This window comes from Tamandua tetradactyla, chromosome 6, assembly GCF_023851605.1.
Source record: "Tamandua tetradactyla isolate mTamTet1 chromosome 6, mTamTet1.pri, whole genome shotgun sequence".
In the NCBI taxonomy this organism is placed as follows: Eukaryota; Metazoa; Chordata; class Mammalia; order Pilosa; family Myrmecophagidae; genus Tamandua; species Tamandua tetradactyla.
Genome location: NC_135332.1, coordinates 53,812,344 through 53,829,891, shown reverse-complemented (window position 1 = coordinate 53,829,891; position 17,548 = coordinate 53,812,344). Strand labels below are relative to the sequence as shown.

The following is a 17,548-nucleotide window of genomic DNA, read 5'->3' as shown; positions in this document are numbered from 1 at the left end:
TCTGGTCCTAATAATGACATCAATTGTTTCCAAATTTCTTTTGGGGAGGCAGTGTGGGCTTTAGAATATGATACACGGGTTTAAATCCCAGTTTTACCATTTACTAGCTGTATGACCACCTAGGGTTATCAAATCTCTCTGCCTTAGTTCCCCTCCTATAAAATGGAGGTAATCATAAATATAGGGTTGAAAATTAAATTAACGATGTACGTAAAGTATCTGGTACACAATGTTTTCAACAAATAGTAGTTCTCTTTCCCTTTCCTAAGTTCAGTGCCAACTAGTAAGTGTTCTCTTTCTTTCCTTCTCTGAGACAGCACAGAATAGGCTGCTTAATCATACATGGCCAAGCATCCAGATCAAAGTTAGTCCTTTTCTGCAGTCATGGATGGCTTAAAGTAGACAATGCCATCTTGCTTTTTCTAAAATCTTCTGGCAGCCAACATATCCAATAACTTTGTATTTATTACATAAAAAGAAAAATCTATTTGTCTTCCACTACTGTATCCTAATTTTAAGTAACTGAGGATGAAAGTCCCTATATAACTGTGAGTAGAGCCTGGAATGGTAACTTGGCTATTATATAAAGGAATAGAACGGTGAATGCAAAACTAGTAGTTTTTCCTCTATGCTTCTTAAAATATTCAAAGAAATATAACAGAAAGGTACTAATAACAGTGATTATATACAAAGATAGTTCATATTGAAAGAGTAAAGTTTGTAATGCTCTAAAAGTACCTCTATAAAATTTAACAAGAAAGACTATTTTAAAAGGTGTCTTGATATTGATGTATCATTGAGCTTTTTCTATTCAAAGCATGTCAAAAGAGACTGTTCTCTTACCTGGGTAACAGTTGGGTTCTTTTTGTAGTTCAGGCAGAGAAATTCTGCCAGAGCCAAAAGCAGTTCAGTTCCAACTGGAGCATTTCCATGTATTCCAGCAACAAAACGAATCTTTGGTTCTTCAGGCTCAGATACATTGGGCTTATTGGAGATTTCAAGGGACCAAATGTGACGATATTCAGCACTCTGTCCCAAACTTATAAAAACCAGAAGCAAAAAGTCAGCAAGTAATAATGCATTATAAAAATGAAAAGTCTTAAAAAGTTTTTAAAGAACTAATCATCGTGTAAGATAACCTTACAAAAATGAGTTTTACTAGAGTAAGATATCAAATTTTGAAAAGATTATGATTTAGTTCAGCATTCCTCCAAATTCATTCTCATACCATTTTCACAGTATTTTCCCTATATTCTATAATATGCACTATTATTTAGTTTATATATATTTTAAAAATAACTCAAATTTTTATTACAGAAATATTTAAATACATACAAATTTTAAAAACCTCACTTTTAAATTACAGAAAAAGTAATGCAATCAAACCAAAACAATGGTCCAACACTCTAACTGCTAAGAGTGCTAAGTTTAAGGCCTACTTTCTTTGATATACAAGAATTAGATTAAAAAATATTTATTAGCATTAAATTGAGAAGGATTAATAAAACAGAAAAATTATTGTTTTCTTACCATATTATTCAGTAATATTTAATTGCCTATTTGTTTACTACCTAAAATTGTCTTAGGTCCAACTTCCAGCAAATATTCCATATTTGGGGGAAATATTTCAAAAATTCATCTTGAATTGGAAAGTTAAAAAAAGAACAAAAATCAAACCTAAAGGAACTAAGTAAAATGGTAGCCCACTACAAACTCAGGGATCTGTCTTGTAACTACTTGTTAAGTGCTTTAAAAACTATAGCAAAAAAACAAAACAAAACAAAACAAAACAAAAAAAAAACTATTGCATTTTTAAATTGTTTTGCTTTGTATATATGTTATATTTTACAATTATTTAAAAAGTAAAAAGAAGATATCAAAATAACTTGCAAGTTTTTGGTTATTTTAAAATAAGAAAATCTTAACTATACATTATACTAAGATGAATGATATTAAAATATGAACTGGGCATGTATATTCAAGAATAAGTTGAGAAGGACATGTCACTGGTAAAAGATAAACATCACTCTCTGCATCTATAAGCATTTTTTTTTTTTTGTCTCTCAAAGAATTTAATATACAATAGTTTGGGTATACCAGAAAGCTCATAGTTTACAGCAAGAAAATATGATGGACACGGCACAGACATGCTATTAAAAATCACGGCTGCTTCATGTTGAACGTTTCAAGGTCAATCTCAGCTTCTTTATGACCACCTTCTTATTTCACCCACTCTTCAGGATTTTTCTTCTGGGCTTCTCATTCGCTCTGCCTCCCATGCCAGCCTGTCTGCCTTCAAGGCCTTAGCCAGTCTCTCCCTCGCTTTCTTCACTTTCCATGCCTGCTTCCTGACATCATCATAAGTGACCTGTTGTCTGATAAGGGGCTCTGAGAGACCCCGAGGACCTGGGGCCACGCCACCTGCCGAACCACCAGGGGTGGGCTCAGAGCGGGTGTGAAGATTTCCGTCAACAGCACAGCCCAAGGGCTCAGCGAGACAACCTGGTACAATTATTCTTAAGGCATTTGGGAAATCCAGGGCACTCAAAGGTTCTCCTGAGCTGCTGTATGCCTGGAGTCCTTCCAGTCTCCTGTACCAATACAACTGCTGAGGCTTTTCCAAGTTTTCCTCCGATCTCTTGCGTCTGACCACATTTTCAGGATGGGAAGTGATTTTTGTAACAGGCCTGCGGAATATGCAGCTGGTCATTCTTATAGGGAGGGCAGAACCTAAACCAGGCTTCCGCTTTGCCTTAGTGACAGCGTGCTGCCGTTTCCACCATGAAGTCTGGGGAATCATAGTTCTTTGGAGCTTCCCCAGGATAGGCTGGCTGGGGATACTTGTTGAGGCAGGATCCCCCAGGGTGCTGGAGTTGTCTGTTTCCATTGAAGTCCTGAGATGCAGAAAGCCGGTCTCCTGCTGGAAAATCTCTATGAGCATTTTAAGTCACCACTTGAGAAGCTCAATTTGCTAGTAAAATTTAAAGGATTAACGAAGAAAAACAATGCAAAAATAAAATATGGGGCCAATTAATGTTCATTAGAGCATGCTGCAGTGAACTCTAAGCTCAGGGTAAAATGTAAAGCAAAAGCCTCTGACAAACAATAGAGATCACTAAATCATGGAAATAATCCTGGAGTAACTGTAATGGAATCTAGAAAGGACTTATAACGAAATAGTGAAAGTGAGGCAGAGAAGCCCAGAAAGTAAAGGTAAAGACTGGCACAGCCACTGGTTTTACATAGGTGAGTACTGCATATTTTTTCCCTGGGATCCTCAAACACAGATGTCCTAAAGCTACAGAGGACAGAGATTGTGATTAGACTTCAGTATAGGAAATGAGGGCAACCAGGCTTCATTTTCTAATTTGAAAAAGGTTATACATGATTTCTGATATGCGTATTTGTACTTTCTTCCAATCTCTGCCCTTGTCCCCATAAAACAAAACAAATTAATGCAACATTTAGTCAGAACACAAATCTGAAGCTCAGAAGTGGAAAGGGTTTTGAAATCACCCAAAGTAATCATTAGAGTAATTTTACATTCTTGAGACATAGGCTATCCATTGCTAATCTTATAGGCATTTCTTCTCCAGTGCTCATCATAAAGGAGTCATTGTTTGAAAGATCTCCCAGTAAATATTTGTTGCAAAATAAGTAAACTCTAACTTTCTCAAATATTGTTAAATAAGCAACAAGAATCATTCAACATGGCTCAAATATTGCTAAATAAATGACAAGAACCATTCAATGTGGCAAATGCTGAATGTACTTGCTTAAAAAGGCAGTAAGAAGATGGCACTCACTTGGTAAGATTTGTAATATGTGGATAGTTCATTACAAGTCCTCTTAGAAACTCTGATAAGTCTTTATATGAATGATACCGATAAAGAGCCAGATTTGAGGAAGACCGTACCAGGAGGGCTTCCAAACCATTCTCAGCTGAAAGGTCTTTAATTAAAGTTTCAAACTCTTTAGTAGTTGGATCACTGATGTCATCTGTATTGATGTTATCCCCCTTTCCTTTCTTTGATTCACTGTTTGAATCTGTTGAAGATCGAACAAGTGTGAAGTTGACTTGAATGGCACCTTCACTCCTTATGGTCACGTTCTTGGTAACTGGATTATACCTATAATAAAGGAGACAAATCATAGCCACACTTCTTCAACTGGAGTGCCCAAGCCTTTGGAAAACAGAGGTGTGCAGAGGGTTTGTGAATTCTCAGGTTAAACATTATGCATCTTTCTAAAAAATCCAAATTTTGACTGATAATTTAAGGTATTTTAAAACATTAAAGAACAGATGCATGGGAAACCATAAAATATTAATGAGTTTCTAAGATTAAACATATGACTTCAAAAGAAATTTTGTGCTTACAATGGGCAACCCCATGTCTCCTGGATGGAATCTGAGTTCACTTGTCTGTCATCAGAGTATATACATGGAAAAATTTTGAAAAGCACTAACTTAGGACATTCTCTGTCAAACATATCCCTCTTACTACATTTCTCAGATGCCTTGCTCCTTTATATATGAATAGAATTCTATATGAATAGAATTATTCAATTCTATGCCAAAATTGAAGAAAAACAGAAAAGACCTTATTAATCATTAGTATGAGGTTCAAACTCATCCATTTATGGACCATAGATATTTAACAATCATTTAAAAAAAGTAACAGTAGCTATACATGTTTTTATGTACTTACCCTTACTTCAATGGGTATTATAGCTCTTCAGAAACAAATGGTTAATAGGGGAGAGATGAAAATATCCGTGGTAATACCTATACTTACCAACATGTAAAAAGAGGATAAAAATATGATAAAAATGATAAATTTCAGATTAAACAGTCAGGTGGTTCCAATTCTAAGCTATTTGTAAAAGAGGAGAAAAGATAAAACTTCTTTTAAAAAAAAGTCATAAATTCATTCTCTATTTTCAATAAATATATCTGTGGAAAAAATCTATAAAAGATTTGAAGGCAGGTGGACTGATAAGAAGTAAAGCGCACAGAATCAATAAGACAGTTGTACACAGTAAAAAATGAGTTATCTGTGAAAAAGGTTTAAAAGCCTTAAAAGGGTACTAATGTAAGGTGGTGAATTTATAAGATAACAGGACTAAAAGTGTGCAGCAGAGAAGGAGTATTTTTTTATTACATGTCACAGCATCATTACCAATAGTGAAGGAAATCATTCACTATGGCTTTTACATCTGGATAGAGGGCAGGTGATCAGAAGAGAAGGAGGGTAAAAGAGGCCACTGTTCAAAGTTCATAATTTCACAGATTTCTTACATCTGATAGTTCATATACTCAACTTTGTCAGTAGAGGAGAGTCAAATGTGTAACCTGCTGGACACTTCTCACCATTAAACTAAAGACTGCTTAGCAAGCTTTCAAGGGCCTTCTGATAATAATCTTCTAGAACGGAATAATGTTTGTCTTATCCCCAAGCACTCAATTTCAAAGTATCCAGTCACTTACCCTCGAGCAGATGCTGTGATTTTATAAGTTCCTGGAACCAAGAGACGCCAGTAATCTCCAGTTTTGTAAGTAGTCACTGGGTGATTAATTTCAGCAACACTAATGGTGGCATTTAATATACCTCTGCCATCTGTGGCATCTAGGACAAATCCTCTGACCCCCTGATGAACCTGGATAAAGTACAAGGAAACCCAAATTTCAATGATAAAGATCATTACCTACTCCTCTTAGGAGTTCACATGCCAAAAAACACAGAGTGTTAATAACATAAATATATGAAGCAAACAGAAATTTAGGAGTTCAGGGTAAAACCAAATATAAATGTCTATTAAACAAAATATTTCAGGTTCTGAAAGGCCAATTTTTCATAGGCTAGGTTGTCTTTATCATGGGGAATGTAAATGACACAGTTTAAACTTTAGTACATTCTAGCAAATTTAGAATATAGGATATTCTAATAGAAAACTGGTCTGACCTCTAGAAAAAAGGAAATGTCATCAAAAAAAATTGAAGGACTATTCTAGATTAAAAAGAATAAAAAGATGTAATAATCAAATGCAATGCAAAAAACTTGACTAGATCTTGGTTCTAAAATGCAGCTATAAAAAGATATTTTGTGGACACATGGGGGAAATTTTAGTATAGACTAGTATTAGGCAATATTAAGGAATTATTAATTTTCTTAGGTGAGATAATGACATTTGGTTATGTAGGAGAAACTCCTTACTTTTAAGAGAGCATGCTGAACTATTTAGGGTAAAATATAACATCTGCAACTTATTTTGAAACAGTTAAAAACATGTATGCATATATATAATTTATATATAAATAAAGGAAATACAGCAAATGTTAAATCCAGGTGTAGGAATAGGGGTGCTTATTGTACTAGTCTTAAGTTTACTATACGTTTAAAATATTTCAGAATAAAATGTTAAAAATAATTAATATGCAAAACTTCCCCATTTGGGGAATTCTTGATATTCTCACAAGCTGTGGGGATAACCAATGCGATAGGCTAAGCCCTTGATCTTGGAGTTTGCCCCTATGAAACAAACATATTCCTGTAAAGCAGAAGCTCAGCCTACTTAAAATGATGCCTAAGAGTCACCCCCAGAGAACCTTTTTAGTCAATCAGATGTAGCCTCTTTCCCTCCGCCAACTCAGCAGATGAATTCACTGTTCTCCCCGACCTACATGGGAAATGAGTTCCAGGGGAGGAAATCTCCCCAGCAGTGTGGGATGAACCAGGACCTGGCACCATGGGATTGAGAAGGCCTTCTTGACCAAAAGGAAGAAGAGAGATTGCAATACTAGTGGTCAATGAGAGGGAGAGGTAAGAGATATGGGATGTACGTTTTTTTCTTTTTCTTTTTTATTTCTTTTTTCTGGACTGATGCAAATGTTCTAAAAATGATCATGGTGATGAATACACCACTATGTAATGATATTGTGAGTCACTGATTGTATACTTTGGATAGACTGTATGTGTGTGAAGCTATCTCAGTAAAAATATTTAAAAAAAATTAATATGCAAATTCACAGCCTTTATGCTATACCATTGAGCAAAAAATATATACTGGCATAAAGTTTTACTCAGGTTATCCTATTTAACCTTTAGCATATTTCTTATAGTCTTTACTAATTGGCGATCATGTATATATTCAAACACAAAGAAATAAATTACTTCACAATAAATCACTGGCAAAAAGAAAAAGAATAAAACATTTACACCACAGCACATCTTTCTATCACCTGACAAATGCTTGAGTGTACCCAATTTATGTTAGCCTTTAATAATGACAGGATAAAGAATGACCACGAACCACTAAGCCAAAACATCACTACCTTGTTTAACTATTTTCTTCAACCCTTTCCCACACATACAAACATATTCATTCCCATCCATGAATTTTCTAGATAAATACACTAAAATACAAATGGGCCAAAATGGGACCTGGAAGGGTGCATTCTAAGACCACATGTACACACATACTCTTGAGAGAAATTTCCAATTTCAGTCCTAAATAGTCACCTGTTTCATAAACTGGATTAGAGATCTTCGATTCTGTTCCCAAAATTTTGGCAGATCTTTCTCAAATGGATATTTCATACAGCCTAGTTCAATAGTCACTTCCAAGCAATTTGTGTGTAAGTAGTTCCAGTCCTGCATTCCACCTAAAGGTTAAAAAATTAAATTCAGTCACTCTAAAGAAGTTCTAAATAGCTCAGATCTCAAAAGGTAAGTAGCATTTCTATGTGTTATCAACATATAGATTTGATGTGTTATCAACATTTGACTGAAAAACAGTAATTCATTTATGTGAGGTCTCTTTGATAATTTACTACAAGTAAAACACCTATATTTTACATTCAAGAATTCAATTATAGCTTCCACTGTTGCTATTACTACATCTAAGGTTCTTTGTAATAGCCAAAAGTAAAATATAACACATTCACCATGTTTTAGTGCATTACTTTTACTCAAAATGCATTAAATTTAAAAATACTTGAAAAGGTTATTTTGAATGTTTTCAACCACTGAAATGATATTTTTAAAAGAATGACTTTTCTCAAAATTAAAACATCAGTGATACCAGCAACATTCAGGGGAAAAAAATTCCATCAAGTTTATGGTATTGATATAAAATAATCTTTACCTGGGACATTGTACCAATTAGCTCCATTTGTTATCCCATGAGGAAAATATTCATTAGGGTATATATCCTTGCAAGGTCTACCTTGAAACATCTGGGAATTTTCCTGAAAAAAAATATTTACAGTGAACAATCTCCAGCAATACAGTTTTTTTTTTGTTTTGTTTTTTGTTTTTTTTTAACATGGGCAGGCACCGGGAATCGAACCCAGGTCCTCTGGCATGGCAGGCAAGCATTCTTGCCTGCTGAGCCACTGTGGCCCAGCAATACAATTTTTAATTCAAATTTCTTTTTCTTTTTCTCTAAAGTTCAAATCTGGAAAGATCTCAAGGATATATTGCTTGATGAGAGTATAAAGTTGTAGATCAATGTAGATAGTGTTCTGCTTTTTGTGGAAATAGGAATCTATATTTGTATTTGCTTGTATCTGCTTCAAAAAACTAGGATATAGGGAAATAATAAAAGATATCCTGGGTAAGAGGGAAAAGGGATGCGCAGCAATGAGACTTTTAATGTACAGCTTCCTGTGCCTTTTTGACTATGTGAATTTTCACTATGTGAATTTATTATCTATTTTTAAAAGTCAAAATTAAATGTGCTTTGTAAAAAAACCTATTGAAGACCTCATTTATAAGTAATATAAAACTCAGCCCAAACTTCCCTGCCCCCCCAAAAAATCTGCTTATATTCATATGTTCACTTCATCATTGCGAGAAACTTAAAGTTCAGAATATATACATTTGATGTGGAGTAAGGGGCTTACCCTGACTTCTAAGGGGAATGAGATGGTCCTTGTGTCCTCTGAGTATACTCTAAACAACAATTATCTCTAGCACACAATATATGTGCAATTGCTTGGTTAATGAAGGATAAGAAAAGCTGCCACGGAGGCACAAATAAATGCTACTGAAAGCCTGAGAAAAGAAAGAGTACTTCTGTCAAGAGTGGCAAGGGAAATTTCTTGGGAGAAATTTTTGATGGATGGTCAAAATTTATTTGTTTTTGAAAATGAAAAAAAAAGAAGCACAGAAAAGTTTGAAGAAAAAAAATAATTTCTCATGTTCCCACCATCCAAAATTAACCACTACACTTTAAAACCTCCCTTTCCATAAGCCCATATACAAAGTGTATGACTATGATCACACTGCTTTATCAATGAAAACTATAATTTTAGATTACTGTGATAACTGTATACATGCTGTCTTGCTTTCTGATTTTCCCACTAAAGACTTGCATACATCTATATCTCTGTCTCCATTTCCATCTGTATCTATCTATACCTCTAGTTTTGAATTAAATAGCTGATACACTACTGTTATGTTTTTATAAATATGCAAAAATAAATAAAAATTTTAAGGATACATTTAGAAATATAAATAGAATTTCTAACATATCCCTTCCTGCATCTTAATAGATCATCTCATGTAAATCCAATTTTGTGGACATTACAGTTTTAGGCAGTAGCTATAAACATTTTCACTTTATTCTTAGAGTAATAATGAGCCAGTGAAGATGACTGAAGACAAGGTGATAAGTGAATATTCACAGCTTTAGGAGGTTTACTCTGACAGTAATACGAAAAATATATAGAAGCCATGGAAACTCATTAGAGTGCTACTGGAATAATCCAAAGGAGAGATAATGAGCACCTGAAAGAAGGTGGTGGCAGTTTGATTTTACCATGTGCATTTTATCATCTCCTTTAATTTTCACAATGACTCTATTTGGACTTTTTTTAAAATGTTTTATTTCTTATTTTCTTGGGAGTCATTATATAATTTAAACCTTTTGTTATCAATTAATATTCAGTAAAAGAGTTTTTCAACCACTGGAGTCAATACAATCCATGCAGCTTTGGGGGAAACTAAAAATTGAAGCATAGGAACCTTAAAAAAAAACTCTCTCCAGTTAGTTTCCTCTGTTCTCATACAAATTTATTGTTTCTTACTTTATTCCATTCAAATGAGTTGAGAAATTCCAGTTTGTAACTTACATAGATACTAATCTCATCCAGAAGGAAAGATATTCATTCAGATTTTTCATACCTACTTTTTGTGTTCAGTTGTTACAACAGAAACTAAATTTGAATCTTTAAGGATTTTGAAATAAAATATTTGCTCTTTAAAACTCTGCCTTTTCCTACTTTAAAAAAATTTTTTAAACATTTTTCATCATAAAATATAACATATAGGGTACACAGGTGGTTCAGTGGTAGAATGCTCACCTTCCATGTAGGAGACTGGGTTCGATTCCTGGACTAGGTGCCCCACCCCCACTCCCCACCCCCTCAAAATATATATAACATATATACAAAGCAAAGAAAGAAAAAACAGTAATTTTCAAAGCACATTTCAACAAGTAGTTACAGAAAAGATCCCAGAATTTGTTATGGGCTACCAGTCCATTATTACAGATTCTTCTCTCCAGCTGTTCCAAAATACTAGAGGCTAAAAGGAATATTAATATACTGATTCAGCAGTCAACTTGTTTGTTAAATTCTATTTTCTCTGTTATACCGCCCCTTCTCCTCTGATACCTCTCCCAGTTTACAAGGATCTTTAGGGAATGCCCATTCTGACTTTTTCATGCTGAGAAGGGGTGTCAACACTAAGGGATGAGGGGATATAATCAATCGATAATCTTGAAGGGCTAGTCCCTCTGGGTTTTAGAATATATCTGACCTAGAAACCCTCCAGGAATTATAGGTTCAAGGAAAACAAACATAGTGCACTATACCTTTAAAGAGTCTCAGTTTGAGCCCTAGGTGTTCATAAGAGTCAATAAGAGTGACGTTGGTTGGGGTTTGGCAAACCAGGGCAATTAGCATTACCTAACTGCAGCTTGCATAGGAGTAACCTCCAGAATAGTCTCTTGACTCTATTTGATCTCTCTTGGCCACAGATACCTTATTTTATTACACTTCTTTTTTACCTTCTGGTCTGGAAGGCACTGCCAATCCCCCAGTGCCAGGGTCAGACTCATCCCTGAAGTCATGCTCCATGGTGTCAGGGAGATTTTCACCCTTAAATGTTATGTCCCACATAGAGGGGAAGGTAATGATTTTCCTTACAAAGTTTGGGCTTTGAGAGAGAGAGGTCACATCTGAGCAACAAAAGAGGCTTCCTGGAAGCAATTCTTAGGCCTTGTTATGGATAATTTTAGCTTCTCCCCTACATAAGGGCAAGACATAAAATCAAGGGCTTGGCCTATCTTCTTGGAAGTCCCCAATGGTTGAGAGAGTACCTGGGGTTTCCTGGATGTGAAAGTTTAATATTAATAGTTCCATATATATGTATGTATATGCATGTATACACACATGCACACACACACACAAACACTATCATTTTTTATCCTGCATTCTGATTTACTTTAGACCCAGCCAGAATGGCTTTAACACTAGTTGAAGCCTGATCTTTTTTTCAGTTACTTTGTTATTATATATAGAGTTGATAACTTTCAGGGCTATTGCACTCCATTTCTGGGTCTAAGGTGTCACAGAGTTATTCAAAGTTCCAGGGAAATACCAGCTGATATACATACAGCTCAGTGTCTCAGAATCCAGAAATATATTTACAACTTCTGACTAAGTGTGGCTGCCATAAAGACTTACAATCTAGGCTCCAATTTTTTTTTTTTTTTTTTTAAATTTTGTACGCTGTATGGCGGGGTCACATTTCATTATTTTTCCATGTGAGCATCCTGTTATTGCAGCACCACTTGCTGAATTTCTGTTTGTTTCTTTTACATTTGTTTTGCTTGTCTGTTTGTTTCCCAGTACATGAACTGGGAATCAAACCCGGGTCTCCCGCAAGGCAGGTAGGAATTCTACCACTGAACTACCCATGCACCTGGCCCCAATTTTCTTTTAAACTTTTTTTTGTTCATTTTTTAAATTAGCTTTTTAATTTTTAAAAAATACAACAAACACAAATATTCTTAATATATGATCATTCCATTCAACATATATAATCAGTAATTCACAATATCATCACATAGTTGCATATTCAAGATTTCTTAGAACATGTGCATCAATTCAGAAAAAGAAATAAAAAGAAAACAGAAAAAAATTCATACATACCATACCCCTTACCCCTCCCTTTCATTGATCATTAGCATTTCAATCTACTAAATTTATTTTAACATTTGTTCCCCCTATTATTTATTTTTATTCTGTATGTTTTACTCATCTGTCAATAAGGTAGATAAAAGGAGCGTCAGACACAAGGTTTCCACAATCACACAGTCACACTGCGAAAGCTATATCATTATATAATCATCTTCAAGAAACATGGTGTGGTAGTTAGATTCAGTTGTCAACTTGGCCAGGTGAAAGCACCTAGTTCTGTTGCTGTGGACATGAGCCAATGGTAGGTGAATCTCATCTGTTGCTAATTACATCCGCAGTCAGCTAGGAGGCGTGTCTGCTGCAATGAGTGACGTTTAACTTAATTGGCTTGTGCTTAAATGAGAGAATGCAATGTAGCACAGTCTAGCAGCTTGGCATTCCTCATCTCAGCACTTGCAGCTCAGCCCGGGCCCTTGGAGATGGAGAAAGAAATCACCCCGGGGAAAGTTGTTGGAACCCAGGGGTCTGGAGAGAAGACCAGCAGAGACCATCCTGTGCCTTCCACGTAAGAAAGAGCCTCAGTGGAAAGTTAGCTGCCTTTCCTCTGAAGAACCAACAAAATAAATCCCCTTTTATTAAAAGCCAATCCGTCTCTGGTGTGTTGCATTCCGGCAGCTAGCAAACTAGAACACATGGCTACTGGAACACAGCTCTACATTTTCAGGCACTTCCCTCCAGCCTCTCCATTATATCTTAACTAACAAGGTGATATCTATTTAATGCATAAGAATAACCTCCAGGATAACCTTTAATCCATATGGAATCTCTCAGCCATTGACACTTTATTTTGTCTCATTTCATTCTTCCCCCTTTTGGTTGAGAAGGTTTTCTCAATCCCTTGATGCTGAGTCCCAGCTCATTCTAGGATCTCTGTCCCACACTGCCAGGAAGGTCCACACCCCTGGGAGTCATGTCCCACGTAGAGAGGGGGAGGGAGGTGAGTTTGCCTGTTGTGTTGCTGGCCCCAATTTTTTTATAAGCATTTTCTGAAAGAGACCTTAGCATATCTGTTCTTTTGTTTCTGGCTTATTTTGCACAATACATTGTCCCCATGGTTTATTCAGTTTGTCGTGTGGCTTGCAAAGTCCTTCCTTTTTGTAGCAGCACCATATTCCATCATATAAATGTATCACAGTTTACCATTCTGCTTCTTCGTCATTGTACCCTTTAGCTCTCTCAATCTACTGAGAATTATGGATAATGTCCAAAAAAAACAAAGCATGTTTTACAGTATCTTTCCTTGTCGTACAACCAGCAGCACTCTCAATTTCAGACAATTTTCACTGGTCCAAAGCAACAAAGAACTGACAAACACAGCATCACTGACTACCAAATCAAAACTACCCCTTATCACTCATCCTTCCCCAATTAGTTGCCCCTACCAGTGCTGTGATACTGTTGGTATCTTCCTGTTAACTACTGGCCATAGCATGCATTTTTAGTTTTCCCTCATACCCCTCTACTATTGACCCTTTTCCCACTATCGAACCTTTGAAATAGTTCAAATGAGAACTTATTTATAGTTGTAGATGTAATCAGCGGAATACATGGCACCATACATTCCCTTTCAATCATATTTACCTTCATATGGTAATGTTACTTATCCCCCAGTAATCTGTTACCCTCACTTCTATCCATTCCCTTGCATTTAGGTTCAACCTCATTGCACAGCCTTTCCGCCATCTCTAGTTTTTGTGTACCTCTAGGTCTACTATATTCTAAACTGCAGCCTCTGAGATTACCTTTACCATATTTGTAATAGTGAAATCATACAGTATCTGTCCTTTTGTGTCTGACATTTCATTCAGCATTATGTCCTCGAGGTTCATCCACACTGTCATATGCTTCAGGACCTCATTTCGTCTTACTGCTGCATAATATTACATTGTATGTATATTTTACATTTTGTTTATCCACTTGTCTGTTGAGAGACACTTGGATCATTTCTATTTTTGGCAACTTTTAAATAGCGCTGCCATGAACATCACTGTGCAAATGTCTGTTCGTGCCACTGCTTTCAGCTCTTCTGGGTATATTCTGAGTATTGGTATTGTTGGGTCATAGGGCAACTCAATATTTAGTTCTCAGAGGTATCGCCAAACTGTTTTCCACAGCAGCTGCACGATTATACAATCCCACAAACAGTGAATAAGTGTTTGTATTTCTCCACATCCTCTCCAACATTTATAGTTTCCTGTTTTTTAACAGCAGGTGTGAGGTGATATCACATTGTTGTCCTGATTTGCACTTCCTTTATAGCTAAAGAAAATGAGCATCTCTTCATGTGCTTTTTAGCCATCTGTATTTAATTTTCAGAAAATTGCCAATTCATACCCTCTGCCCATTTTATAATTGGGTTGTTTTTTTGTTGTTAAGCGGTATAATTTCTTTATGTATACAGGATATCCAGCCTTTAGCCTACATGTGGTTTCCAAATATTTTCTCCCATTGAGTTGGGTGCCTCTTCACCATTTTGACAAAGTCTGTTGAAGCACAGAAGCTTTTGATCTTTAAGGAACTATTTTTTTTTCTTTCACTGCTTGTGCTTTAGGTGTAAAGTTTAAGAAGCTACCGCCTATTACTTGATTTTGAAGATGCTTCCTGCATTTTCTTCTAGAAGTTTTATGGTACGAGCTCTTATATTTAGGTCTTTAATCCATTTTGAGATAATCTTTTGTACAGGATGTAAGGTAGGGGTCTTCTTTCATTCTTTTTGGCTACTGATACCCAATCTCTCATGCCCATTTATTGAAAAGACTATTCTAAGTTCAGTCGATTTGGGAACCTTATGGAAGACCAACTGTCCATAGATTTGGTGGTCTATCTCTGTACTGTCAATTCCATTCCATTGGTCAATACTCTACCTTTGTACCAGACCATACTTTCTTGACCATTGCGGCTTTATAGTAAGCTTTAAAGTCAGGAAGTGATAGTCATCTCACTTCACTCTTCTTTTTTTAGGATGTCTTTAGCTATTTGGTGTCTCTTTTCTGTCCAAATAAATTTGATAACAAGCTTTTCCAAGTCTTCAAAGTAGGTTGTTGGGATTTTGATTGGTATTACATTGAATCTATAGGTTAATCTGGATAGAACTGTCATCTTAAAGACATTCAACCTTCCTATCTATGAGCATGGAATGTCTTTCCATCTATTTAGGGCATTTTTTATTTCTTTAAGCAATGTTTTGTAGTTTTCTGTGTACAAATCCTTTTAATATCCCTGGTTAAGCTTATTCCTAGATATCTGATTCTTTTGGTCGCTATTTTCAATGGAATTTTTTTCTTAATTGTCTCTTCAGATATGTCATTGCTTGTGGATAGAAACATTATTGATTTTTTGCACATTAATCTTGTATCCTGCAATTCTGCTGAATTTGTTTATTAGCTCAAGTAGCTTTCTCAGGGTTTTCTAAGTTTAGCATCATGCCATCTGCAAGTAATAAAAGTTTAACTTCTTCCTTTCCGATTTGAATGGAAATTCAAAATCTTTATTTCTTTATTCTAATTACTCCAGCCAGGACCTCTAATACAATGTTGAATAATCATGGTGGTGGAGGGCATCCTTGTCTCATTCCTAATCTTAGGGAGAAAGCTTTTAGTCTCTCACCATTAAGTATGATGTTGGCATATATGCCCTTAATGAATTGAGGAAGTGTCCTTTGATTCCTAACTTTTGTTTTTATCAGGAAAGGATGCTGAATTTTGTTGAATGCTTTTTCAGTATCAATCGATAGGATCATGTGATTTTCCCCTTCCATTTTGCTAATGTGCTGTATTACATTGATTTTCTTGTGTTGAATCACCTTGCATTCCTGGTATAAACCCCACTTGGTTGTGATGTATAATTCTGTTAATGTATCTTCGGATTCGATTTGCTAGTTTTTTGTTGAGAATTCTTGCAGCTATGTTCATTAGGGATACTGGCCTGTAGTTTTCCTTTCTAATAGTGCCTTTATCCAGTTTGGGTATTACAGTGATGTTAGCTTCATAAAATGAGTTAGGTGGCATTCTTTTTTCCTCAGTCTTTTGGAAGAGTTTGAGCAGGACTGGTGTTAGTTCTTTTTGGAATGTTTGATAAAAACTCCCCTGTGAAATGTGGCCTCTCTCTCCAGCCAATACAACAAGCAAACTCACCACCTTTCCCCTGTCTACATGGACATAACTCCCAGGGGTGTGGACCTTCCTGGCAATGTGGGACAGAAATCCTGCAATGAGCTGAGAATCAGTGTCAAGGAATTGAGAAAACCTTCTTGTTCAAGAGGGGGAAGAATGAAATGAGACAAAATAAAGTGTCAATGGCTGAGAGATTCCAAACAGAGTCAAGAGGTTATCCTGGAGGTTATTCTTACGCATTAAATAGATATCAACTTGTTAGACAAGGTGTAGTGGAGAGGCTGAAGGGAAGTGCCTGAAAATGTAAAGCTGTGTTCCAGTAACCATGTTTCTTGAAGATGATTGTATAATGATATAGCTTTCACAATGTGACTGTGTGATTGTGAAAACCTTGTATCTGATGCTCCTTTTATCTACCTTATCAACAGACGAGTAAAACATATGGAATAAAGATGAATAATAGGGGGAACAAATGTTAAAATAAATTTAGTTTGAAATGCTGGAGATCGGTGAGGGGGAGAGGTGGGGGTTGTGGTATGTATGAATTTTTTTCTGTTTTCTTTTTTCTTTTTCTGAACAGATGCAAATGTTCCAAAAAATGAGCATGATGATGAATATACAACTACGTGATGATATTGTGAATTACTGATTATATATGTAGAATGGAATGATCAAAAGCTACGAATGTTTGCGTTTGTTTGGTGTTTTTTGGTATTTAAAAAAAAAAAAACTCCCCTGTGAAGCTGTTGGTCCCGAGCTTTTCTTTGTGGGAAGATTCCTGATGACCGAATATCTTAAATTATAAATGTTTTTTTTTTGAGATCTTCTGTTTCTCCTTGAGTACTTAGTGTGTTTCTAGAAATTTGTCCATTTCATCTACATTGTCTAGTTTATTGACATACAGTTGCTCATAGTAGTCTCTTATGGTTTTTAAATTTCTTCAGGATCCACGGTAATGATTCCCCTCTCATTTCTGATTTTATTTGCAACATCTTTTTTTTTTTCTTTGTTAGTCTAGCTAGGGATCCATCCATTTTATTGATTTTCTCCAAGAGCCAACATTTGGTTTTGTTGATTCTATTGTTTTTTTCAACTTGCTTATTTCTGCTTTAATCTTTTTATTTTTTTTCTCTTCTTTTATTTGTTTTGGAGTTAGTGTGCTCTTTTT

At 35.6% G+C, this 17,548-nt stretch overlaps 1 protein-coding gene and 1 pseudogene across 1 annotated transcript in view; both read right to left on the bottom strand.

Moving 5' to 3' along the window:
• The window catches only part of CPD (carboxypeptidase D), a 136,340-nt gene that overhangs the window by 21,553 nt on the left and 97,239 nt on the right, over window positions 1–17,548 (bottom strand). Inside the window, exons 9-13 of the mRNA XM_077165422.1 lie at window positions 8,146–8,248; window positions 7,521–7,663; window positions 5,489–5,658; window positions 3,807–4,130; window positions 844–1,039 (exon numbers count right to left, since the gene is read on the bottom strand). Coding sequence (XP_077021537.1) covers window positions 844–1,039; window positions 3,807–4,130; window positions 5,489–5,658; window positions 7,521–7,663; window positions 8,146–8,248 — 936 coding nt within the window. The remainder of the gene's footprint in view (window positions 1–843; window positions 1,040–3,806; window positions 4,131–5,488; window positions 5,659–7,520; window positions 7,664–8,145; window positions 8,249–17,548) is intronic.
• LOC143687957 (methyl-CpG-binding domain protein 3-like 2B pseudogene) lies at window positions 1,046–3,800 on the bottom strand (annotated as a pseudogene).